Genomic DNA, 27,973 nt, shown 5'->3' with positions numbered 1-27,973 from the left:
TTATATGTGAAACAACAATGTGCGTGTGCTTAACATTACTGAGTTGCACACTTAATGGTTAAGATGGCAAACTTTATGCTATGTATATTTTGCAACAGTTGAGAAAAAAAAGTTTATTGTAAACCTGCTCACCAATACCCATTGGATAAAGGGAGTCCTCTGCATTTTAATGTTGTGCTATGATTTTAGTTTAATCAAATAGTGTTTTTTTGGGGGGGATCCCTAGTGATCTGACCTTATAGAATTACTGAATGGCTCAGAATATGATGACCTATGGCAAAACAAAACACAATGAAACCAAGCTTTGGCCAAGCACTGGTGACAAATTCAGACCAATGTGACACTGAAGCAAAATTTTCAAAGTAATCAAGAGCTGAAAACCACTTAAATGTCTTCAAAAAAAAAAAAAGCTTGCTTTCCGTGATTCATTTAGTTTACAATCACATAATGAATCTAACAAGATTTGAAACAGCTGAAAGGAAAAGGAAAAGGATATTTTCTGACAGCTCAGTTACTAGGTAGAAATGGCACCCTGGAACTTTATTTTTAAAGTGGGTAAAAATGAGATAAGGAACAGATTTAAATTTAACTGCTGCTAAGCATCTGCTTCCAGCTTTCCTCCTTTATGGACTGCTCTTATCTGCGTTCATTCCATGCACATAAATACACGGGGTGGGAACTACAGCTCCTGCCCAGAAGGGCCTGTGAGCAGTGGGAGGAGTTACACGACTTCCTCCAGGGATGAGGAACACGCTCCAGGCTCAGCCTGAGTCATGCAGAGTGCTGTCACACCCTTTCCCTGCAGAGGACCCGGCGAGCCTCCTTCCACAGCATCGCGGAACCCCGTCCCACAGAGAGAACCAGGGTGCCGGCACATGGAGCCGAGGTGAAGGCCCACCCCTGGTCGCACACATCTGAGAGAGCCGCTGGCATCAGGATGAGAGCCGTCCTCTTTGCAGCTGTGGGAGCACTGCTTCTGTCCCCTGCTTCCTGTCAAAGCGGTAAGCTCTTTTCTTATGCTGTTGGGTGGGATTGCTACTTTGTGTCCCAAGAGTCAACCGAATCTAATCTCTTCTACATTTCACACAAACTGCACCCCCAAAGGCAGAGTGGAATCTTAGTTATTAAAAGGGGGACTCATGGACGTGAAGAGATGTAGTTTGTTCACTATTCCTATATTGTCCAAGACTGCTCTCAGCTTGTATTTAAAAATTTGTTCCACGGTCAAGACAGGAGAGCTCTACAATTAAATCAAGAATCAATTTTCTTTTAAAAGTTTTTTGTTTTTCTAAGCATTTCCCGTGATATCGCAAAGAATAACATTTTTTAAAAGCGATTAAAAAAATCCCAAGTTAATAGTTCCTGGTGAGTCACAAATGAGAAAAACAAGAATACTCCTTGAAAGACAGAGTGGTCGATCTGCTTTCAATAATCACGGATGCTAATGAATTAGCATTTCCCGAAAGAAGTATGTGTTTTCTGTTTCACTCAGTACAATGTTAGCCTGTAACTTCCTGCTTGCTCTAAATCGACCTGGGACAAGGGTATCCACAACCTCCTTACTGTTGGGGTTCCATTCTCCGGCGAACATTTTAGGAGCCAAAGAGCTGATGGGAGCAGATGGCAGTGAACAGGGAGAATAAAAGTTATACCAAAAAACTCCAAGGCTCTATATAAAGGAATGCTGCCTACACTGACAGCTGGAATCGCTGAGCTGGTCTGAAGACAGGGTTGAGAGAACCAGCGGAGAGCAGTTGCTCGTGTGGGAGTCAGAGCTAAGTGGGTGCTCCTTCTGGGAGTGGATGAACCAAAATCAAGCAGAAGAGCAAAGAAGTTTGCAGAGGTGGTTGCTTCAAGGTGCTGGTGGGGTTTGCTGGATGTGAAAAGGGGGGAATTTAAAGGGTGACACAGTAAGGAGATCATGAGGTAGGGGAGATAAATTAGGATTTGAGATTAACATATGTACATTATATATAAAACTGGCAAGCAACAAGGACCTACTGTATAGCACAAGCAAGTATACTCAGTATCTTATTATAACCTTAAGGGAAAAGAATCGGAAAGAGAATATATATATACTACACATCTGATATGCATAAAACTGAATCACTTTGCTATACACTTGAAACTAACACAACACTGTATATTAACTATATTTCCGTTAAAAAGTTTTATAAAAAAAATAAAAGGTGGCAAAGTGAAAGGCGGTGAATTTGCTTTCGTCAGTAGGGGTTGGGGAGAAATGGGGAGGAAGACCCCCCCTGTTTAGGGGCTGAAGTCTCTTCCCTGTGGCTCAGTCCCTCTCCAAAGACTTTGCTCAGGTTGAAACACATTTCAGGGACATCAACATCAGATGAACCTGTATAAAACACTCAAATAAATGAAAAAAAAAAAAATACACACATAATTTAACAAGCATTAGTTCTTAAGGAAAACCAGGCTGGAAGGAGTAAAAGACTTCTTCGAGCTGGATCAGAGCCAGAATTCTCATGGACATGGAATCGAGGCTTGTTGACAGTCACTGGTCAGCAGGTTTTCAGGCATGCTGTCTTGCTCAATCACTGCAATTCTCGAAAACAGACAAACACGGGGTTCCAATGGCTCTCTTACCAGATCTTGAAGGGATGTAACTCGTACACCATGTTTTCAGCCTGCATTTTCCAGCTCTGTGCCTGCCTGAAAAGGCCCTTCTCTTCGGGTGATGTCAGATGCGAGAATTTTCCAAAATGCCCAAGTGAGCAGAAGGATTTGAGTGGCTGTACTCGAGTGGCACTCAGCATGCCTCCTAAGTTCACCTCTACACACAGACACTGAAGAAAGCCACTTCCCCAATTTTCCTTTCCTTTGATCTTTCTTCCCTTACAAGGACACCCTCTGCTTACACCCTGAATTCAGCTTTTGTGATCTCAAGGTTATGAGGGAAGACTTCAATTTCACTGAGGGTGAACTGGTAGAGATTAAAGCCAGAAGAGAAACAGGCTTTGAAGGAGAGCCAGGATGCTAAACACTAACTAACCTCCAGGATTCAACATGTAGGAATTCAGAGCTCATGTGAAAAGAGGTAACTGGCAGAGTAAGGCATTTTAAATTGATATAAGTATTAGGTTTACATTCAGCATAAAAGCCCGTCTTAAGGTAACGTTAGAAATGTGAGAAAATCTACTTTCTCTACACGTCAAGGATTAATTTATGGAAAATTACATAATGAAAAGCAGGTTTGAGTGTTAAGGTTTACTTGTTTTTAAAATTGCTCTCTCAAGAATTAAGATTATTAGTATTAACGTGCCATCTAAGTGACAAATATTTGTAGTATGTAATTTGTTTTAATACTTTTTCTTTTCTTCATTTCCAACTTCTTGAATCATCAATTTCCTCCTCTGATTTTTCTTCCTTTGTCTCCTCCCCTCTTGAAATCTGGCATTCTCCCTCAAGGCTGCCTTTGGATTATTTCTTCTCATGTCTCTCCCTATAGTACATTCAAGCACAAAATCAAAGTACTGTCACTACCCAGACTAAAAGGCCCATACTTTTCATGTGGGCTCCTGAAATTTTGGATTCCTTATTTAAGTCTAACCTATCATGGCACATTCTCATTCTAATATTGCACCAGGAACTCAAACTCAGGAATATTCACAACTGAGATCTTAGCTTCGCCCTGGGTTGCACCCTCAGCCACCCTGCCTTTCGCCAGGCTCCATTTGCCTCTCCTCCCATGTTGTCCAGAATACAAACCTCCTAGTCAGTTTTGCTTCCTGCTCCCTTTGCACCATCTCCAGATGCTAAGTCCCTTTGAGCCTCCATTACCGAGTCTCATGTGTCATCGTCACCTCCCCACTGCCGTTACTCCAGCGCTGTAACCCACCAACTTGAGCTGAAACGATTACAGTAGCCTCCAAATCTAGACAGCATATTAAAAAGCAAAGACATCACTTTGCTGACAAAGGTCCCTATAGTCAAGGCTATGGTTTTTCTAGTAGTCATGTACAGATGTGAAAGCTGGACCATGAAGAAGGCTTAGTGCTGAGAAACTGATGCTTTTGAACTCTGGTGCTGGAGGAGACTCTCAGGGCTTCCCAGGTGGTGCTAGTGGTAAAGAACCCACCTGCCAATGCAGGAGACATAAGAGATGTGGGTTCGAGCCCTGGGTTGGGAAGATCCCTGGAGGAGGGCATGCCAACCTACTCAAGTATTCTTGCCTGGAGAATCCCAGGGACAGAGAAGCCTGGTGGGCTACCGTCTATAGGGGCACAGAGAGTCAGACATGACTGAAGCAACTGAGTATGCATGTGTGCAGAAGACTCTTGAGAGTCCCTTGGACTGCAAGGAGATCAAACCATTCAATCTTAAAAGAAACCAACGCTGAACATTTACTGGAGGAATTGATGCTGAAGCTGAAGCACCAATCCTCTGCTCACCCGACACAAAGAGCTGACTCACTGGAAAAGACCCTGATGCTGGGCAAGACTGAAGGCAGGAGAAGCGGGCGGCGGAGGATTGAGAGACGGTTAGACAGCATCACTCACTCAGCGGACATGAAGCAGAGCAAACTCGGGGAGACAGTGAAGGACAGAAGAGCCTGGGGTGCTGCAGTCCGCGGTGTCGCAAAGAGTCAGACGCGATTTAGCGACTGAACAACAACAACAAAGCTTCCAAATCAGATCCCTTTGCCTCTCATTTCTTATCCGCTTAGCCTTTCCTCTACACTGTCATCAAAGTGACCTTGAACACAAGTCAAATCACGGTTATATTAGTTTTCTATTACTACTGTAACAAATTCCCACAAAATTAAAACACGGGATTTATTGTATTTCTGAAGCTCACAAGTACTGAAATCAAGGTGTCAGCACGGAGGCCCCAGCAGAGAACCTGTCCTCTTGCTATAGGCGCGCTCTCGAAGCGCATGCATTCCTCGGCTCATGGCTCTTTCTCCGACCTTCAAAGCTGGCACAGAGCCTTTTCCAGGGTCTCCAACTTTGGCCCTCACGCTTCTCCCTTTTATAAGGAGTCTCATGATTACATCTGGCCCACTGGCCAATCCAGGGTACTCATTGCACATCCAAAAGTCCCTTTTGCCACAGAAAGTAACATATTTGCAGGTTCCAGGCATTAGCGCATGGAATCTTTGGGGAGCCATCATGCTGTCTACCTCAGTGACCATCCCTCTGTCCACAGTTTTGTCTGCATACAACCTCGGCATCTGTGAATGGGCACCTGATTTCTTAAGACAGTTTAGGGACCCTTCAGAGATTTGGCTGTAACCTACTCTTTCAACTTCACCTGTCAGATGTCCCTTATTTGCATAAGAATGTGTTTTTGCCCATCTTCTCCATTAGTGTGAGAATTGAAGACAGGAATGGTATTGATTTAAAATTGTGCTTCACTGGCATATATACATGCAATAAACATTTGCTAGATCAACTTATCTGATATTCCTAGATCCCACATCAGCCTACACAATGCCCATGGCCATTCATCACCTATCAGATTCTTATTCTTCTATTAAATTCCACCTCTTTATGTACCTTGCTTCATCTTTGTTCATGTTCATCTTTTCCTTGACATTTTGCCCCAACACCTAAATCTATTAAATACTGTCTGAATGCCTATACAGTTTATAATCAAGTACAGTTTATAATCAATATGACATTAGCCTATAATGGTTTAAAGTGCTGTTTTTGTGTCCTCTTATAGTATTATAATTCCTTACGTACAAAGAGTTGTCATCTAGTTTGGGTTCCTGCATGGGTTAGCATGCTGCTGGGGCATATGATATACACTAAATGCTTTCCTGTTGATTACCTGATTTATAATGACTGTTTAAAATAAAAAGGATCCTAAATTCTACCATTACAGAAATTATGTAGCATAAGAAATCTAGTTTTATTGTCTCCTGAACAATAGATATCCCTCAGTGATCAATCATATGTTAATAGTTCTTTTCAATTACAGGCATGGAATATGATGCAGACAATGTGGCAAAGTCAATCATTCCTGTGAAGAGTTTCCGTGGAGCTCCCCAAAATGCTTTTGAAGAGTTCCCCCTTTCTGCCATAGAAGGCTGGACAGGTACCACCAAAACTGTAAAAATCAAGTGCCCTGAAGAACTTGATTCAAATCTCCATGTGAATAATGCCACCATGGGGTACCTGAGCAGCCCTTTAAGTACCAAGCTGATACCTGCCATCTACATCCTGGTGTTTGCAGTAGGCATGCCGGCCAACGCGGTGACCCTGTGGCTGCTCTTCTTCAGGACCAGAACCATCCGTGTGACCGTCTTCTACACCAACCTGGCCATTGCAGACTTGCTGTTCTGTGTGACACTGCCCTTTAGAATAGTTTACCATCTCAATGGAAACAACTGGGTTTTTGGCGAGGTCGTGTGCCGGGCCACCACGGTCATCTTCTATGGCAACATGTACTGCTCCATTCTGCTCCTTGCCTGCATCAGCATCAACCGCTACCTAGCCATTGTTCATCCTTTCACCTACCGGGGACTGCCCAAGCGCACCTATGCCTTGCTAACATGTGGACTGGTGTGGACAACGGTTTTCTTATACATGCTGCCATTTTTCATCCTGAAGCAGGAGTACTATCTTGTCCAGCAAGACATCACCACCTGCCTTGATGTCCACAACACATGTGAGTCCTCGTCGTCCTTCCAGCTCTACTACTTCATCTCCCTGGCATTCTTTGGATTCTTAATTCCATTTCTGGTCATCATCTACTGCTACACAGCCATCATTTGGACGCTTAATGCAAAAGATCGTAGGTGGCTGTGGTACATTAAGGCGAGTCTCCTCACTCTTGTGATTTTTACCGTTTGCTTTGCTCCAAGCAATATCACCCTTATTATTCACCATGCGAACTACTACTACAGCGATGCCGATGCCTTATACCTTGTCTATCTCATAGCTTTGTGCCTCGGCAGCTTGAATAGTTGCCTAGACCCATTCCTTTATTTTCTCATGTCGAAAATCACAGATCACTCCACCACTTACCTTACAATGGTGAAATCATCTTAGAGAACAAGGAACGCTATTTGTGAAAAGATACATTCTTGAGGTAACATATGCATAGAGCTCTATTCTCCAGCTGCATTTTTGAGCTCCTAAAAAACAATGCTTCAAAATAAAGCATTACATATGCCTTAACTTTTTTTAAAAAAAGTGTCAATGCAGGAGAAAAGATATCTCTACTGTATGGCAACTGACACATCTGCCTGACTGGTACTTCAAGCTCTTGAAAGATCTGTCTTCCTTACTTCTAAGAGATTTCTACTCTAGATGACTTGAAGGTTGAGGATGGAACAGAGGGTAAGGGTGCGGCGGGGGTGGTTAAGATCTCTGTTTTTAGTATCTGGCGTCATTTTTAATCCTTCTGCCTCCTCCAGCTCACTCTGTGTGTACAGAATCTCTCAGTACATCTGTCATCCAGGCCCACCTCTGCCTTCTAACCATCCTTCTCTCTCAGCCTGTCCTCCACTTTTCAGGCCACTGCTAGAGTTGCTGTTCTTTACTCACTAAGTCACGTCTGACTCTTTCGTGATCTCATGACCTGTAGCCTGCCACACTCCTCTGTCCATGGGACTTCCCAGGCTCATACTGGAGTGGGTCACCATGATTAATCTTTCCCAAATGCCAGTTTGAACATATCACTCAAATCTCCCAGTTCAGAAGCCTCCATTGACCATTCACTGCTTTGGAGTAAATTATAAAGATTCAGATTAGCATTCGGGGCTGACACTAATTTTATCTACCAAAAAACGCATGGGATGTAAGCAAGGCCGAGCTTCTCCCTCTGCTGTAATCTACACGTCTCCTCATTCTGCCCCTGCCCCTCACTGGAAAGCTATTTCTAACAGGTTTGCCTTAATTCTTTCCATCTCTCGAAGTCCTCCAAGGGCCACTCTTCCATGACTATACAGAAGTTCATTTTCCTCATCTGAACCGTCGAAAAACTTCTTTTTGTATTTTTATTATGGCACTTTAGAGACCTCACTTGTACACAAACGTTAATTCCATGAGCCCTTACTAAGCACCATGTGCAGCACCGAAGGGGCTTGCCGTTTCCCTTCTTCAAGTTTCTAGCAACAATGCGAGGCCCCAGGTCTCCCCAGGCTCCACGCTTTGCACATCCTGTGGCTGAATGAATGAAACAATAAAATCTCAAGGCCCCTAAACAGCATGAAAGCCAATTAAATTCATACTGAGAAGGCAAGGTATTCCATATGACAAGGGCATATTATTTCTGGTTGGCCACTTCAAAAAAAGAAAAAAAAAGAAAGCTAAGAATATATATTCAAGAGGTCATTTATAAGTGTAAAATAATGGCTCCATTATTTTTGTCCTTAAACATAGGTTTTACGGGAAAATGATATTTTGTGATAATCTTTCCCTCAGTTTAGAGATCAGACAGAAGGTGATTATTAGTGGTTAAGGGCATAAAGGATTGTGAGATGAATTTTCATATCTGTAAGAACGTGCCTTGACCGTACACTTTGTAGTGCCCATCAAAACAATAAAAGACATTTAAATGCCAATTTAATGTGAGTGTGAGTGTGCAGTTTCCTATTTCATTGGACTTAGACTACAAAAAAATACAAAAATGCACACAAAGAACATTTACAGTATCTGTGTGGTTACATGAGTAAAAATAAGGTGAACACTACAGCAAGCAAAAATAAAAAACTAAAATAAGCTTCAATATGACAAAAACCCCAATGGAAGGAACTGCTTTCTGCAAACTGCAAAATAATGAACTGTCATACAGTTTCACCTCCAGAAAAAAAATTCAACACTATTCACTAGTTAAAAGCATACTTAACTTTTATGCAGTAAACATATATACAGGAAAAGAGAACTTTTGGGGTGTATAATTCATATGCCTCCCCAAATTTGCAAGAAATGGTTTCAACTTAAAAATAACTGACAATTCAATGCTGCCAGTGACTAAACCTAAAAGTGTGCTCTCTGCAAACATATGCCAGGCCCACTTCCCAGCCTTTCCCTCAAGAAACGGAAGGAATCTGGTGCGTATGCAAGGTTATACCTGAAATACTGTTATCGAGGACCAAGAACTCTCATCAATTTACATCACTGTCCTCAATCTTTGATAAAACTGAGCATTCTACTAAGACATCATCCATTTTGACTCTTAATGGTTATATGCTTTGGCACAAGCTGTACTTCATACTGACAACACCAGTAATGTAATTTTCGTCTATTATTTTCCAAGGCTAGACTTTCAGAAAGTGAGGCACAGAAACAGCCCCAGAAACACAACTGAAAATTTACAGGTATCAAAACAGCAGAGTTTCAAAGACAAAGAGAGATTCCCACTAAATAACAGAATCAGGTCCCCCGTCCCCCGCCCCCCCCAGGGAAAGAGAATGCGCTGAGAAAACAATGTGTCAAAATGAAGGAGCAGAGAAAGAGAAATGCGTTTAAAGATGGCAACTTGACCAAATCAGATTCATCACTTGGGGCTGTAGTGTTTCATAATCTCTTGTGCTCAATCACTGCAGTCTGACTCTTTGTGACCTTGTGGACTGTAGCCTGTGAGGCTCTATTGTCTGGATTCTCCTGATAAGAATACTAGAATAGGTTGTCATTTCCTCCTCCAGGGGATTTTCCCGACCCAGGGATTGAGCATAGGTCTCCTGCATTGCAGACAGATTCTTGACTGTCTGAGCTACAAGCGAAGCCCTTTAATCTCTCAGTTAATGGCAATATATTGTAGTTCAAGCCTCTAATTTTATAGGTCAATGGTGGTTTAATGCCTGGGCTCTAGCTCGATTCCTAGGCTCTTATTCAGTGCTCTAATTACACTATTAGAGCACTGCTTTCACACTTAGGAGGCCTTCCCTGGGAGCTCAGCTGGTAGAGAATCCGCCTGCAATGCAGGAGTCCCCAGTTTGATTCCTGGGTTGGGAAGGTCCCCTGGAGAAGGGATAGGCTACCCACTCCAGTATTCTTAGGCTTCCCTTGAGGCTCAGCTGGTAAAGAATCCGTCTATGATGCAGAAGACCTGGGTTCGATCCCTGGAGAAGGGAAAGGCTATCCATTCCAGTATTCTGGCCTGGAGAATTCTATGCACTGTATAGCCCATGGGGTTGCAAAGAGTCGGACTTGACCGAGCGACGTTCACTTCACACTTAGGAGGAGACCCCAGAGGGAGGCAGCGCACAGACACCAGGGAGGCTTCTGAGTGTTTTGAAGAGGTGCTGTGGAATTGCACCTTGACCTGAAGTCCTGAGACTGGGCTGCTCAGGTGTGGACATCCACTGCTTGCCTATAAAGGTTTGTGGAGTCAGTCTCACCTCAAGGACAACCCCCACGTGGTTGTCAGCAGAGAAACCAGGTCTACCTCTATTTTGTACACAGAAGATCGCAATCTGTGACTGGAGCAGGCCTTGTGTCTAGTAAAGGCCTTGTGACGAAGACATCAACTCACCACCCGCTGATCTGCATGGCAGCTAGAGGTGCCCACAGCAATGCTAGCTGCATTTCATAAACCCTTCTTTGGGGTGACATGCTCCATGTCAAAGGCTATACACTTATACATACATACATTATAATCAATGGAATTATGTGTTCATAGGGAATTATGTTAATGTATATTATTCATTTACTACATTATGTAATCATTTAAGCCTCACCATAATCCTATAAGGTAGGTAATATAATTTTAATTTTACATGTGAAAACCAAAGCATAAAGAATTTTAGTGACTTGAGTAAAATCCCTAGCTAATCGGTGGCAAAGCCAAGATCGAAATGGTTCCTGTCGGTCTCCAAAACTAGTAACTCTAGCTTCCAATGCTGTGTCACGTGCTACAGCCACAGCTACATCGGTAAGGACAGCAGGGGGCAGCCTGATCCTCCTCGCTGACGGGGTCTGCTCTCCCGGCTGGGATGTGGGGACACAAGGCCTGGCTTGAGCCTCACTCTCCCTACTTTTTTTTTTGGCATAGGTAAGCTCTTTTTTGGGATGACATGCTCCATGTCAAGTGCTATACACTTATACATACACATACTATAAAAAACAGAAATTCAATAAAAGTGAAAAAAAAAAAATGCAAATCCTATTCATTCCATGCTACTAAACTGCCTCATTAGAGTTGAAGAAAAGTATTCCCCAAGGTAGAGCCTTCTGTCCTCCGAGACTTCCCTGGGATGGCACAGCCTTCCCCTCCGTGCTTTATGGATGCCTCACGTAACTCACCTTCACCTGATCCTCACAGCCACTGTTAGGGGTGGTGATAATGACACTTAATTCACAGGGCTGTTATGACTTATCCTGAGGACTGTATTAGGTAATATACATAAAGTACCCACTATCATAGCTGGCAAACAGCAGGTGCTCAATAAATGTTTGTCACAGTCAAAAATGTTCTTCCTGTTTCAGATGAGGCAGTTCCTGGGTTGTAAACAAGATGGCCACTCTTTGGGGTTGGATTTGCACCTGGGGAAATGACAGCCACAAGTGGCTAAGTCCCAGGGAGCACCAGGAAACAGTTCTTCCCGTCCACTCAGTTCTTCCCAGGGTGGCCAGTATCTACGGGATATCCCACAACCATAGCATGAGCTCTGCGCCAGGTGAAACCCTCCGCCCTGCAGTGGGACCTGGGACCTGGCCAGGTCAGTTTCCTCCTGTGCCTAGAACAAGCCAAGCTGGTGCCCACATAGCCCTGCCATTACCTGCTTGCATCATCCAGCTCCCACCCATCAAACCAACTCATCCTTACCCTTCGGGATCCGCTCCTGATCTACCTCCACACCAGCCTATCTTAGGATTCCAGTCCACAGCAACTCCATCTCTGAGTCACTCTGAGCATTCCTCATTTTGACACTTGGCCACCATACTCACTTCCACTGCTATTGATTTTATGTGGGAATGCCCTCTGTCTCAGGAAGTTTCTAAGCCTCTTGAGGATAAGGACAGACCATTCGAACAGTATTGTGTGTTCCTTTGATTCCCCCCTCCCCCTCTCTCCCCAAACTGGTCTGTAAATTTAAAAGAAACACACCTATTATCTAAACAGAGTTGAAATTATATATATGTGTGTGTGTGTATATATGTATATATATATATATATATATATGTGTATATATATATATATAGTCTTTTTTGAATTCTTTTCCATTATAGGTTATTATGAGACATTGAACACAGTTCCCCATGCTATATAGTAGGTCCTTTGGGATTAAAATATGCACACTACTATATAAAAAATAGACAACTAACAATAAATAAATAAATAAAACACAACTACTAAGACTTACCATGTATTTCTGTCTTTTAGCCTGGTATAAAACATCCTGGTAGTGATGGGCAAAGTCAGGATCCACATTTTTAATCTTAGCAGTGGGTAATAGCAGGCTATCTAAAGTTTTCAAAGGATCCCCTTCATCAATGGCTTCATTGATGTATCCCACAGCTACAACTCCTAGAAAATGAAGGAAAAGAATTCCTTTTAAGTCACAGTACATCATAAGTTTTCTTGAATCACCTATAGCAAAGATCAAGGTAGAAAGGGGGGCTGGGGAGACCACACATACACACAAACTGCTGCAAGAGCTAATAAACAACTACAGCTGAGGCTTACATAGGCTTCCCCGGTAGCTCAGCAGGTAAAGAATCTGCTTGCAATGCAGGAGACCCTGGTTGAATTCCTGGGTCGGGAAGGTCCCCTGGAGAAGGGATGGACTACCCACTCCAGTATTCTTGGGCTTCCCTGGCGGCTCAGGTGGTAAAGAATCTGCCTGCAATGTGGGAGACCTGGGTTCGATCCCTGTTTGAGAAGAACCCCTGAAGCAGGGCGTGCAACCCACTAGAGTCTTCTGGCCTGGAGAATCCCAAGGACAGTGGGGACTCACACAGAGTCGGACATGACTGAGCAACCAAACACAGCACACAAAGCTTACACAGTAGGTCAAGGTACCAAAGTCAGTTATATCTTTCTACAATTGCAATTCGCAATCTGAAAACGAAATTAAGGAAAAATTCCACAATAGATTCCAATTACAAACACATGACAAAGAGAATAATAAACACTTAGGAATAAATTTAACAAAACTAGGATGGGACATATTTACTGAAAATTATGAAAGACCATTGAAAAAAAAGATGACCTAAATAAAGGGAAAAATTATCCCACGTTCACGGATCAAAAGACTTAATACTACACTAAGATGGCAGTGCTCTTCAAATTGATCTACAGATTCAATGCAACCCCTATCAAAATTCCAGCTGCGTTTTTTTTTTTTTTAAACAGAAATTGACCAGCTGATTCTAAAATTCATATGAACATGCAAGGGGTCAAGAAATAACCAATGTAATGCTGGGGGGAAAAAACAGATTAGGTGGACTTTCTAATTTCATATTTACTACAAAGCTACACTTAATACTGCACGGTACTGATATAAACATAAATCCATAGGTTAACGGAATAGAATTTAGAGTTCAGAAATAAATCTTTACATCTATAGTCAACTGATATCTGACCAAGACAATGCAACAGGTAAATAAGTCTTCATAACAAATGGACACAGACAACAGAACGTCCTCCACATAAGAATGAAGTTGGACTCCCTTCATTGCATCACACACAAAAATTAACTCAATATGGAATACAGACCTAAACATAAAAACTTAAACTATAAATTTTTAATCTCTTAGAAGAAAAGTAAGAGTAAATCCTTGTGGCCTCGTGTTAGGCAATACTTTTGACCTATAAACACCAAAAACATAAACAAAAAAAGGAACAAAAGGGGATGTTGTAAAAATTAAACCTTTAAGAGGTACATGCTATTATGTATAAAATAAGCCACAAGGATATACTGTACAACACAGGCCATGTAGCCAGTCTTCTAAAGTAACTATAAAAGGAATGTAACCTCTAAAAATTGTGAATCAATATATTAAATAGCTGTAACATGTAATGTGTGCATCAACAATAAACATCTGTAACTTATATAATTTGTATGTAAACTATAATTCAATAAAAAATAGCTAAACCTGTTATGCTTCCAAGGACACCATGAAAGAAAGTGAATAATCTACAGAATAGGAGTAAATACCTATAAGTTCTGTATCTGATAAGAAACCTTAGGTACTTGATACACAAGAATATCAAATAAATAAAGAATTTTTATAACTCAACAATAAAAAAGAAAACCCAATTTAAAAGACGTAAAGGACTTGATCAGATATTTCTTTAAAGAAAATATACAAATGGCAAATAAGCACATGAAAAGATGGTCAATATCACTAGTTATTAGGAAAATGCAAATGTAAATCACAACAAAATACCACTTTATAACCACTAGGATGGCTATATTGAAAAAGACAAACAACAACAAGTGTTCTGAGAATGGCGTGAAACTGGTGGTGGGAATGGAAAATGGCAGTCACTTCGGTAAACAGGCAGTTCTTTAACATACCGAACATACAGCTTCCATGTGATCCAGTAGTTCCACTGCTAGGTATCAAGGGAACTGAAACCTTATGGCCACACAAAAGCTTACACATGAATGTTTATAGAAGCAGTATTTACAAGAGCTAAAAAGTAGAAACAACCCAAATACCCATCAACTGATAACTGGATTAACAAAATGCATACCCATAGAATAGAATGTTACTTGACCTAGAAAGTAATATGAAGTATAATGATACATGATACAATACAGATGGACCTTGAAAACCTTATGCTAAAAGAAAGAAGCCAGACACAAAAGGCCCCATATTCCATGATTCTCTTTATATGAAATACCTAGAATAGGAAAATCCATAGAATCAAAGTAATTGGTCATTGTCAGGGGATGGCAGGATAAGGAAAAGGGAGTGACTGCTAATGGGTACAAAGTTTCTTTCTGAGGTGATGAAAATGTTCTGAATTTAGATACTAGTGATGTTTGCACAATTTTTTAAATATATGAAAGCACCACAAAAACACAATAAAATGGGAAATTTTATGGTATATGAATTATATCCCAATAAAGGTGCTGTAAAAACAGGAGATAATGTTGGCCCATGGAACTTGTTAATTCAGTATCAACACAGTTTCTCCAGATTTGAATGAAAAGAGAAAGGAAGTAATATGAAAAATAAAACAGGAGATAACTGGACATATAAGTAGCAGCAGAGATACTCATTTCTAGTGTAAGCCTCACTTAGATAATAATGCCAAGTACTGCTGCTTGACGGAATCAGAGAATTCCAGGGCTAGAAGAATTTACTGTAAAGATGTACAGAAAAGAAAACAGAATTGCAAAGGGATTTGGATATGCATTCTATTATTTGGTTTACTTTACTTCACCACTTTGTAAAGAACACCGAAGAGACAGTTCAAAACCAAACAATTTCCTGTAGTGTTAGTAGAGTGACTTTCAAGGTTAATATAGTCCAGTTCTGTCCAATGAATGTTCTGTGATGGTGAAAATGTTCTGGGCCATCCAATATGGCAGCCATTAGCCACACGTAGCTAATGAGCACTTAAAATACGGCCAGTATAACTGATGAATTAAGTTTCAAATTTTATTTACTGTTAATTAGTTAAAATAACCACATGTAGCCGGCAAGTGTAGGTAGGCTCCATAGAAATTACCAAAGTCATGCTTGTTTGGGGAAATTTTTAAGGTTCAAGTATGACTAATCAACATCATAAATTCTCTAATACCATCTGGGAAAATAACATCTGGAACCCTTTGGATGTACCAAAGGGTTTAAATATCTACCAATTTAAACTTCTACTATCTCTACTATACACAGGGTCTTAGGACAGAGACTGTAAGGTCCAGAAATGAAAAGCGCAGAAGTCACGTCATGCAGATGGAAAAGTATTTGAAAGTCTAGCAAAAGGGACCTATTTGGAGGCCGCTTCTCAATACTATGTTATTCTTAAAAATAAACTATAAATCAGTCATAAGATACTATAGTGTATGTATGCATGGGTATATTATTCATGAATATACATGCACAAAAGTACACATGGACACGTACATACCTTCACATACTAACAGGGGACCTCTGCTTCCCAGGTGAGTGCTCATGGACAAGAATTACTAAAGAAACTAAACATTAACAAGCAGTAAGCTTAGAAAATAAACATACTTAAAGTCAAACATTATCTCATTCTGTCAGTTATTTTTCAACAAAGACAGTCAGAAGCCACTCTATATGATATGCTATGAAACAGAATATATCATTTTAATTTTTAAGAAGCATCTTCATCTTGACATTCAAATTAAGGTAAATTGTTTAGCTAAGTTATCTCCTGAATAAAATACCCCACAAAGACCATTGTTAAGAATGAAAAAAATCTATAGGAGGAAAGGGACTTTCTAAAATGCCTAGAAATTATTCCAGATTATAGTACTCCAGTATGTTGGAAGAAGCAGCAAAAATACTTCTCTAATGTACAAGTTAGGTTATCTCAAAACATTGGAAGAACTTGGGAAAGGCCAAGTACTAGCCACATACAAGGTATTATCACTTCACCCTGTAAAATTTATTAACTGGAGAGCATGGAACACTTATGTCATTCTCTCAACATCCCCTTGGGTCTACTGTTCTAAATATTTTAAAAATCCTACTCAAGAATGATCTTTACAGAACTACCTCTGAGAAAGAGAATGTGTGTACCTAATGGCCGATCACCTGGGAATGAGTGCCGTCCAGCTGACTTGATTGAAATTACCTGCTTAAGTTTTTGGTGTGTTTATAGGAACACAAGCTGCTGATGTCATAGTCAATGACCTCATAGGGGCTGAAAAACCTTCCCAGAAGTCCCTTGGGCACATCTGCAGCATGTTCTCTGTTCATACATAAAGAGAAAATCCCACTTGGGCAAAGATTGTTGAGCCTCAACTCATGGCCCACTTATTTGAATCATCATATGATACTATAACATTCTAGTCCAACAAGAGGGTGGGCATTTCCTTAAAGATGTTGTCAGTATTTGAGACACTACCGTCTCAGTGAGATAACTGACAAAGAATGGTACCTACCAAATTTAAAAAGCAAAAATTCACAGGAAGAAAACCTTGTCTAAGCTCTCTGGTCAAACTAATGCTCCACTAAGGTTCGACTGGGAAAAGGAAACTTTCCATTAAGAAATCAGTAGAGCATCCAACTCTGAGGAAATGCATTTAACAGCTTCTCCATTCAATTCAGCTTTCACATCTCCCATCAGCAGCATACCTCATCCACACCACAATTTAGACATGGGATTAGACCCTGGAGTGTGTGGCAGGGGTGAGGTGTGGAGAGCAATGCACTTTCAAGATGTCCATGAAAACCTCTCAGCTCTTTCAGATGATTTAATTTCTATATTACGCAATTCAGGCCTGGCAACGGTATATTTAATTTAGATTTTAAAGCAATCACCTAAACAGATGATGTCCAACTCAGCATTTCAAGTGTGCTAAGTCGTGTCTGACTCTTTGCAACCCCATGGACTGCAGCCCACCAGGTGCCCATGTGCATGGGACTCTCCAGGCAAGAACACTGGAGCGGGTTGCCATTTCCTTCTCCCAATACTCCAAGAACTCTAAGCAAAAATACCCCATTTTGACAAAACAACACACCAAAACAGAGAGAAATTAAATCTTTTATAATAAGTCCCCTAGAACAGATATATTAGTCTCTAGATGGCTAAACTAAGATCATGGCATCCTGTCCCATCACTTCATGGCATATTTGATGGGGAAAACATATCTATTGATGGGGAAACAGTGGCTGACTATTTTTCTGGGCTCCAAAATCACTGCAGATGGTGACTCCAGCCATGAAATTAAAAGACGCTTACTCCTTGGAAGGAAAGTTATGACCAACTTAGATAGCATATTAAAAAGCAAAGACATTACTTTGCCAATAAATGTCCGTCTAGTCAAGGCTATGGTTTTCCAGTAGTCACGTATGGATATGAGAGTTGGACTATAAAGAAAGCTGAGTGCCGAAGAATTTATGCTTTTGAACTGTGGTGATGGAGAAGACTCTTTGAGAGTCCCTTGGACTGCAAGGAGATCCAACCAGTCCATCCTAAAGCAGATCAGTCCTGGGTGTTCACTGGAGGGACTGATATTGAAGCTGAAACTCCAATACTTTGGCCACCTGATGCGGAGAGTTGACTCATTTGAAAAGACCCTAATGCTGGGAAAAATTCAGGGCAGGAGGAGAAGCGGACGACAGAGGATAAGATGGCTGGATGGCATCACTGACTCAATGGACGTGGGTTTGGGTGGACTCCAGGAGTTGGTGATGGACAGGGAGGCCTGGCGTGCTGCGGTTCATGGGGTCGCAAAGAGTCGGACACAACTGAGCGACTGCACTTAATTGAGATGGCTACAAGAATGTGATAATTGCTGTATGATACATCTCGTGGAGAATAACTTAATAGTACAGCTACTTAGATAAATGCCACACAGATCTAAAGCAATTTTGCTTTAAAGTATTCACCTGGGACTTCCCTGCTAGTGCAGTGCATAAGAATCCACCTGAAAATGCAGGGGGCGCAGGTGTGATCCCGGGTCCAGGAAGATTCTGCATGCGGCCAGCAAGTACATGCCGCAACTGCCAAGCCTAGGCACCCAGAGTCTGTGCTCTGCAACGAGAGGAGCTATCGCAATGAGAAACCCGGGCACCACAAGGAAGAGCAGCCCCTGCTCGCCATAACTAGAGAAAGCCTGCAGGCAGCAACAAAGAATCAGTGCAACCAAAAAAAAAAAACAACCCAAAAAGTATCCACCTACAAGGAAATCACTGGCGGTGCAGTGGTCAGGACTGCATACTTTCATTGCTGAGGGCGCTGGTTAAATCCTGGATTGAAGAACTAAGATCCCACAAGCGGTGTGGTATGCCCCCCGCTCCCCGCCCAATTCACCCACAAAAGACCACTTTCTTTTAAAATTATATACATGTTACGGTTTTTCTTTTCTTGGTAAAAGCAAAGGCTCTATCTGATCATCTGGGACGAAAAATGGCAGGTCCCTCCTCTCTCCCCCTTGTCAGTGTCAAGAATGAGAATAAAACTACATTCATTCAGCACTGAGAATTGATACCTCTTCACCTGTATCAACAGGACATACAGAAAACACCAAAGCAAACTTGGATTGCACATACTGTCACAAAGAACAGGGAAAATGTTAGAAAACAAAGATGCAACGTAATCTTGTGCTTTGCCGACATTTGAATGGCCTTAGCCAAAGCACCCAAACCATGGCTGCACCCTGCAAGTGTGGAGCTAGGGGGCCAAGGAGGAAGGCAGGAGGCTGGGGGCCTGAGCTTTGCAACAGGACACACATACCAGTGCCACGCCCCACACCCTGACCCCCCCACTGATGATGCTGAGCATCTCCTTAAACTAGTGCTTTCCTCATAGCTAACATCTGGTGAGGACCACCAGCTCCCCAACCAACAGGCCAGAAAATAGCCAAGTGTGTGGAGCATCAGCTGTCTGATGGCAGGATCCCCAAATGCAGAGGGGCAATACAAAGTCCTGCAGTCACAAAAGGGGAAGCAGATCTGCAGACAACTCTTGAAAAGGACAAAATGAAAACAAGTTCAGCAATCAGTCTAACAGTGGCATCTATGGTACGCCACGTCTAGGCAGCACCCTTGGACCCTGCTTTCTATGAGAGGTCTAGAGTGAGAAGTTGTTTAGCCAAAAAGTAAACCTGGCCTTGATATTGGGCACAGGGTTCATAGGAAGTCATAAAGAAAGCGAAGAAAACTCTGCAAATGCAATGAACAAAGTCAAATGTTTTATCTCCAGTGACTGTAGTATAACAAAATGAGATACAGTATTAGAAGACCAGATCTAAGAAATTAAACAAACTAGAACAAAACATTGTAAACTTTTGCTATGTTTATAAAGAGTAAGCATAGAGCTTAAACATTTGTATCTTTTTTATAAAATTTTTAAATGTTACTTTTCACTTACAGGTATTACAAAACATCGGCTTTATTTCCCATGTTGTAAGTACATTCTTAAGCCTATCTTATACCCAAGAGTTTATACTTCCCACTCGCCCCTCCCACCTTCCCTCTCCCCACTGGTAACCACTAGTTTGTTCCTCAGAGATCTGTGAATCTGCTTCTTTTTTGGTCACATTTGCTAGTCTGTTGTATTATTTAGATTCACATATTAGTGATCTCAGACAGCATTTGCCTTTCTCTATATGACATTTCAGTTAGCATAACGCTCTTCTAGCCCATCCATATTGTTGTAAATGGCAAAATTTTATTCTTTTTTGTGGCTGAATAGTATTCCATCACACAGACACACACACACAGACACGACATCTTCTTCATACATTCATCTGTTGACGGAGACATTTAGGTTGTAAAACCTTAGGAAAATAAACTAGGACAAAACATTCTGAGAGCTCCTAAGTTCTAGAAATACAGCAAATCACCATGACTTGAGATCATAAACAACAGTTAGACTGTGTTGTAATTTCTTCTTAGAGCAGAAATATGTGTCCTATTTCAGAATAATACCCCAATGAAAGGTCAAAATAAAGCTGAGTGCTTAAAAAACTGAGTTCTTCAGAGCAGTCATTTCCCAAGTGTGCGTGCACTCAGTCGCGCAGTCATGTCCAACTCTGCGACCCTCTGGACTGTAGCCCACCAGGCTTCTCTGTCCTTGGGGCTTTGCAGGCAAGAATACTGGAGTGGGATGCCCTTTCCTTCTCCAGGGGAGTTTCCTGACCCAGGGATCAGACCTGCAGCTTCTGTGTCTCCTGCATTGCGGGCAGATTCTCTACCTGCTGGGCCATCAGGGAAGCTCAAGTAAAAGGAAATTTTAAAAGTTAGGACTTGTATTTATGTATTTTATTCTATTCTTTTATGTTTTATGTTTACTTTGTAATGTTTATAACATACTGGGATAGTAGTACAGAAATAACATTTATACAGAAATAACATACATACCTGTAAGAAGAACGTTTTCTCATAGGGCTCCATGAGCAAAAGATTGGCAGCCCTAACCTAGGGATCCGTGCTGTCCAGCTACCTGATTCTCCCACCCTAACCAGAGAAGGAAACTCTGCCATACTCACGGTCATTCTCTTCTTGAATTTCAACATTAACCATATCGATACAATTCTGAATTTCATTCCAGCTTAAGCTATCTTGCCCTTGGGATAAGGCTTCCAGTTTAATGCAGAGAAGTGCATTTGCATAACTGTAGAAGAGAAAGCAAGCAAGATGCCTATCAGAGACAGTCATTCTTTGTTCATGTTACGTTTCTTAAATTTGGCAAGCATCTTAAGTTTGACATGCACGGCCCAATGTGACGTTATAAAGTTAGAGTAGAAAGGCAAGTAAAATTGTCTTGTGCAGCTTTGTCGACATAAACCAAGCTCATTTAGACTAATGATGTTGTTTTTGTCCTTAAAATATTTCCAGGCACAAATGTTTTTTAATAAAAAGTTCCTTAAATCCCAATCGTGTATTTATCTCAAGCAAAGAAACCTGAACATCCTTAACTTTGTGAAGTTACTAGTTTTTTTTTAGTAACTATTTTTCCTTCCCTTTGAATGTCTTGGTTCTGCTCAGACTCCAGACGACTATTATGATATAAAATTCAGAATTACCATGGCTTCTAATCTTTCCATCAAGGGTCCTTTTTTTTTTTCTCCTTCCTTTGACAAATCCAAGCCTTGAGGGCACCCCCCACCTTTTTTTTTTTTTTTTTTTTTTACTGTAACCCTAACATAGCTGGGTTACCTTGTAGCCTAATACATACACCCAAATGACAAATCAAATCAAATGAAACTGCAGTTCCAGAAGCCTTGGTGAAGATCATGTGTCTTCACTGCCTGTTTTCTTGACGAGGTGGTGCGTGAGCTGAACCAGAGTGTGCTGGAATCCCTTCCTCACCTGCCCACTGCTCAGGCTTCACACAGCTGCTACCCTGCTGCTGCGTCTGCTCCCTGTCCCCCCACTCCCATGCCTCAATCGGACCCCTGACCCTCCTCGCCTTCTGGAAAACAGAACTCGGTCAATGCTCTGAATATTTTTCTTGTCTTGAGAAATTTGGGGGAAAAAGATAATCCAATAATTCACCTTGACATGTTACTAAGAGACTTTTGTTTCTTAGTCAGCAATTTTCCCACTTTAAATTACAGAAACAACGTTAAAGCCATAAGCTAACATGAGTAAGTTATTCCAGGCCAAAGTATAGAAACCCAGTCGTTTAATTTGCTTGTGCATCTTTATACCAGAGAAGTAAAGACCAACCCTCTATGTATATACTGATTTACTTTGCAATTTGACTTCTGAATAGAACCAATAGATTTACAGCCGAGGTTCACAGAAGTTAACACTACATGGACTCTATAACTGTTTTCTCATTGTGACAGGTTTACTCAAAGTTCTGCACACTCCTGGGTGGCACTGAGATGTCCTCCACTGGATGTAGCTTGAAAGAAAAATATCATTCAGAATAGGAAGCGGTGGGGAGGACTCATTTTCTGTGTCTGAACAAGGCATTACCAAACACAGGCTTGAAAGTATCTCAAGGTCCTGTGTGAGATTCTCATCTTATCAAGAGTTATAAACCTAAGAAAACACTTTTCTACACTTGCATGCATGCTAAGTCACTTAAGGCACGTTTGACTCTTTGCAACCCTATGGACTGTAGCCCACCAGGCTCCTCTGTCCATGGGATTCTCCAGGCAAGAATACTGCAGTGGGTTGCCGTTTCCTTTTCCAGGGGATCTTTCCAATCCAGGGATTGATCTGGGTCTCTTTCATTGCAGGCAGATTCTTTATCATCTGAGCCACCAGGAAACCACTTATGAGTAGCAATATATAATAAATAACACTGACCACGATGATAATGGATAAACGGCAACTTGCACTCACTAGTATCCATTATAGATGGGGACCATTCTATAAGAAAGTGCAAAATCCTTTCAGGCATTTCACATATCTGACATCTAAATGCTGACACAGTGGGAATAAAATGACAAAGCTTAAGGATGAACAGAGGGAAAAAAGTAAAATCCACACTCACCCACCATTCCCTCATAAATGAACAAATACTAGCAAAAGGAAAAAAATACGATGAAAACACACCAGAGCTCCACAGGCTTTCCGTATGAGAACTAGCCTCCAGCACTAAGATGCCAACTTCGGGTATGCTGTAGTTTACCCAACAGGACTATGTCTTCTCCCTTCCCACCTTTCTGAGAGTTCCCTTTGGTGTCTGCTATGGTTAGACTAGTAAGATTACCTTTCTAACACTCTTGGGGAACTTTGAAGAAGACTAAAATGTCAGCTTCATTCAGCAGATGCTTATGAAGTACAAACTATGGACAAAACCTGTGGCAGGCACTATAGGGAGACTGGAAGGGACAAGATGCAGCAATTATCTCAAGGAGCTTTCAGCCCATTGCGCTAAGTCACTTCATTTGTGTCTGACTCTGCGCTCCGATGGACTGTAGCCCACCAGGCTCCTGTTCCATGGAGTTTTCTAGGCAAGAACACTTGCACCACCTGGGGACCCTTTCAGCCCATTAGATAAGATGAAAAAAAAAAAAAAAAAAACTCAAATAGGGTATAACAGCAGAGCACGGGAAAAGTCATAAAATTAGAGGTTGTGCATACGAGTGGAAGTAACGGAGTTCCAAGGAAGGAGAAGGAGACAGAAACCCTTTGTGATGGAGCACCTGGCCTGGGACAGGCTCATAAATGTTCTGCAAATACAGAGGAGGTGCTTTTGTGGTGTGTGAGTTTCTGTGCTTTACAGATGAAGAGACAGAGGCTTGGCTAGGAAGAGTCAAGCAGATTATTTTTGGTTCCAAGGCTATGTTCCTTTAACCACATCATGTTAGTTCTCTGAAGAGATGACATTAGCTGGGGTGGGAGAAGCATGGAACTCATTCACAGAAGCATCCTTGCTGGCAAGGACGGCTTGGGCGCTCCAGAGCTGTGTGAGGTGGAGATGGGTGACAGGCACTGTGTCCCTAGTGGTGAGACAAGTGTGCTTATGAGCGGATAAGCCAGAAGGAGCAGAGTGTGTCTGGATCCAGCTTGGCTGAAGTGCAAAAGACAAGGAGGACTGTAGCTAGAGCTAAGGGCAGAACACCATGTTGAGGGTAATTCAGATGAGAACAGAGGACAGTCGTATGGAGGTGCATGATAAACCTAAGTACACTTTAGAACAATTAATCTGGGAGCACTGTGTGCCCAGAGCCAATGCCAACCCTGTATCACTCTTGTGAGAATTGGACAAAAGAACCTTTCTGGGAAAACAGAGTTCCAAGGGCAGAAGCCATGGTAAATTGGTAGAGACCTTGTAAGAATTCAGCCAGGTGGCCCTGCCCAGCACCCGTGTACAATGAAGGAGTTGTAAGACCATAAAGGAGAGCTAGAGTGTTTCTTAAAGTTGAAAACCTGCCAACTTGGGCTTCCAAGTACTTCGCTAAAAGCTAGCATGGAAACTGAAATGTTGAGGCTGTAGAAGACCACTTGAGACCAATGCAACGATCCATATAAGAACCAAAGAGGCTCAAGAAACTCCTGTTGGTATTGGGCCATCCAGGTGACCTGGAAAGTGCTAAAATTTGTGATTTTATTTTAAAATAAAAATTTAAAAGTATTTCATACAGAATATTTTTACTCTAAAGTTTATTCGTGTCCCCAGTTGAAAATCACAGGTACAAAAGTGGTTCTAAGATGGGGTGTGGGTCCATTTCCTTAATGGGTTATTTGTAAATTGAGAAAGAGGAAGAGAGGATTTTTAATAATCAAAGTGGGTGATTTGGAGGGAGGGGGTACTGTCATTTAGAGAGAGGTGGCAGGGATGCTCTGTGTCTTGAAAATGATCTCATCAACAAGTCCCGTTAGACCATTAGGTTTCATAAGGAAGTGACCAACCCTGCCTTCTCTAACACTGAGAAAGCAGAAAAGCACAGTTAGAAAAGAATGAATGAGGACAGCAAAGACAGATCAAGACCAATTTGGAGGTCATTTCAAAAGCAAAAGTAAAATGTCTAAATGAAGTGGTCACTGGGAAGTGGAACCATTATGCAGAGGTACTGTGCACACATACTGGCTACGGTCTGGGAAAAAAGTGAGCAGGCTATTCATAGCTCAAGGGTGTCTCACAGAAGGCAGAGAAAAACTCAAGTTAACTGGAGGTTTCTAAGCTTGCGGGAGAGGAGGGTGCCATTAATATAAACAGTAGAACTTGAAATAAACTACCTTGGAAATAGACTCTAAGGAGTTATAGAAACCAAGTCATCAAATTAAGTTGCCTAAGAACATCAGTTTTTCCAAGATGACCAAAAACAAGGGAAGGCCACTGTTCTACTAGGGCTTCCCTGGTGCCTGTTCTATTACTTTGGGGCCGTTCTCTACATAGACAAGTGGTCAAATACTATTTAAAAAAATCTAGCAAGTCTTTATTTCTCCTGTATGACTGTACTTCACTCGAGAATTAGCTACTTCAGCAATTCCAGAACCAGACAAGTGCTTTTGTCAAGATCTATGCAGACATCTCCCCCTGGTGGTCACAAGAATCCAAGATGGACATTCACACTATCTTGGGCTTCTGTCTTAACCTCTAATTGGTCTCACATCCAGAATGGCAGGGTTCACTCTGGTGACATCCGCCTCTGTATGAGTCTTCCTTTCCCTCTGTCCCTTTTGCTTAAGCAAAGGAAGCTGCTCAAAGATAGTCTGAATCCTTGATCATCCATAACTGCTCACTTAAAAGTAAAATGAGGGTTTCCCTGGTAGCTCAGCTGGTGAAGAATCTGCCTGCATTGTGGGAGACCTGGGTTTGATCCCTGGGTCGGGATGATCCACTGGAGAAGGAAATGGCTATCCACTCCAGTATTCTTGCCTGGAGAATCCCATGGATGAAGGAGCCTGGCAGGCTACAGCCCATGGTGTTGCAAAGAGTCGGACATGACTGAGAGACTTCTCTTTCTTTCTAACTGGGCTCCTTATTCTGGCCTTTGGACTGCAGGGGGGGAGGGGGTCAATCATAAAGGAAATCAGTCCTGGATATTCATTGGAAGGACTGATGCTGAAGCTGAAGCTCCAATCCTCTGGCCATCTGATGTAAAGAACTGACTCATTGGAAAAGACCCTGATGCTAGGAAAGACTGAAGGCAGGAGGAGAAATGGATGATAGAGGATGGGATGGTTGGATGGCATCACCAACTCGATGGACATGAGTTTGAGTAAGCTCTGGGAGTTGGAAACGGACAGGGAAGCCTGGCATGCTGCACTCCACGGGGTCACAGAGAGTCGGACACGACTGAGTGACTGAATTGACTGATGATTCTGGCCCTTAGTTTTCTCTCTATATCTGCTGTAGTGTTTTTGATTCTATCAACTGTATTATCAAGTAGCTTATTTCAGGAACAAGAAATGAAAGACATTAAGTTGAGATCGTGACCCACTGTCATAAGCCACTGGGGCCTCTGGAGTCCGGTGGTTTAACCATCAGAAGAATGAGGTTCGAAGCTCAACTGCCCAACTTTGGGTCCACAAATCCAGATTCAGTTTCCTCACCAGTAAACTAAGAAACCGATTATTAAGGCTGCTTCCAACTCTTCTACATTCTGTTATTTTCTAAAGAAGCCCAAGGGAAGTTACGCATTCAACATTTATTTTATTTAAGCCTATCAATTTTTGCTAATAATATAGACAGTAAGGAACTGCCATGGGATGCTCCTTCTTAGACTCTGTTCCTATAAAAGGAAAACTGGGAAGAAGGATTCAAATATTTAAAAGGCTCTTAGAACAAAGTAGACTAGCTTTTAAGAAAATGAGCATGGCAAAAAAAAAAAAAAAGTAAGCATGGCTATATGGATTTCTTGAGAAAGGAATAAACCGTTCATCTGTGAGGTCTGCCAAACACACATCTTGGCACTGAAAGGAATTGAAAACATCACCTTACCGTTCCACACACGTCTCGTCCAGATTGTTAAAGCCTATTGTCGGGCTTCTAAGTTGATTCTGCACAGACACAAGATCGCTGCTCTCCAAGGCCTGGTTGAGTAAAGCTACAGCAGATAGCATTTCCACCGCAATCAAGAGCTCCTCATGGGCCAAGTAGTTCTGTTAGGAAACATATGGTAATATAAGCTCCCCACATTCACACACCGCATGTATGTGACGGGGCTTCAGAAGGTTCACTTCAAAGAGTACAGAAAAGTCAGACGTTGTGAGAACCCAGGACAAGGAGGGCTGCTTGGTCATCTATTTTTCAATGGCTTTCAAGAATAGGTCAGCAGCTTCTGGATTTTCCTTAGATGCTTGTCTGGGGAACTGAGTTAATTACCATCCTTGGTTATGGCTCCATAAACATCTGCATGGCCGCAGCCTATTCCTACCTGCAGCTATGGCTGCCAACAGGCTTAGTCTTACCAAAAATTAAGCCACCGCTTGGATAACATCGTTACTGTCTAAGTGCAAAGTAAGACATTAGTATAACTAACGACTTTCAGTTTTAACTAAGGGTAAGGAAAAGGGGAGAATTTTACCTAAAGATGATAACCCTGGAAAAGTAAATCAAAGTCATCAAGCAGTATTGATTTTAATTTTTAAAAGTTAGTCTAAGTCACATTTTTAAAAATGGGTAGAAATTTTACACATATTCTAGGGTCTAGATATTTGAAGAAATGTGACGCAAATCTTAATGAAAAGCAGGTAAGGATTAGGCTAATTTACAAAATACATCTCAGGTTACAGAATGCCCCTTTCACCATTCTTTTCCTTTTAACCATTTTATACCAACTTGGCCCAGCTTCAAAAGGGTTATTTCTTCCATCCTATTGAAGGAACATAGAGGAAGCATGAAAATAAATTTTTTAAAACTCTGATATCTATCTTTACATTTAGGATATTGTATATTTCGTATGTATAATATTTACACCAAAATGTACTATAGCTTTCTGGTTCTCCACGGAAATTTCACAGTGAATTGATTTTAGATTAACAAAGACCAA

The 27,973-nt window shown here is 41.6% G+C and overlaps 2 protein-coding genes across 3 annotated transcripts in view; one reads left to right on the top strand and one right to left on the bottom strand.

Annotated features, from left to right (window-relative positions):
• IQGAP2 (IQ motif containing GTPase activating protein 2) overlaps positions 1-27,973 on the bottom strand; it is a 296,977-nt gene that overhangs the window by 79,477 nt on the left and 189,527 nt on the right. For both annotated transcript variants that reach the window (XM_070468567.1, XM_070468568.1), the window contains exons 11-13: positions 26,923-27,083; positions 21,062-21,186; positions 12,284-12,447 (exon numbers count right to left, since the gene is read on the bottom strand). In XM_070468567.1, coding sequence (XP_070324668.1) covers positions 12,284-12,447; positions 21,062-21,186; positions 26,923-27,083 — 450 coding nt within the window. The remainder of the gene's footprint in view (positions 1-12,283; positions 12,448-21,061; positions 21,187-26,922; positions 27,084-27,973) is intronic.
• F2RL2 (coagulation factor II thrombin receptor like 2) lies at positions 738-8,539 on the top strand. The gene is made up of 2 exons (XM_020896392.2): positions 738-1,001; positions 5,950-8,539. The coding sequence occupies exons 1-2, from the start codon at positions 938-940 to the stop codon at positions 7,020-7,022; spliced, it is 1,137 nt and encodes a 378-aa protein (XP_020752051.2). The 5' UTR covers positions 738-937; the 3' UTR covers positions 7,023-8,539.

Source organism: Odocoileus virginianus, chromosome 6 (genome assembly GCF_023699985.2).
Source record: "Odocoileus virginianus isolate 20LAN1187 ecotype Illinois chromosome 6, Ovbor_1.2, whole genome shotgun sequence".
Lineage (NCBI taxonomy): Eukaryota > Metazoa > Chordata > Mammalia > Artiodactyla > Cervidae > Odocoileus > Odocoileus virginianus.
Note: the sequence above shows the minus strand (reverse complement) of the source record. Positions and strands in the feature narration are given on the sequence as shown.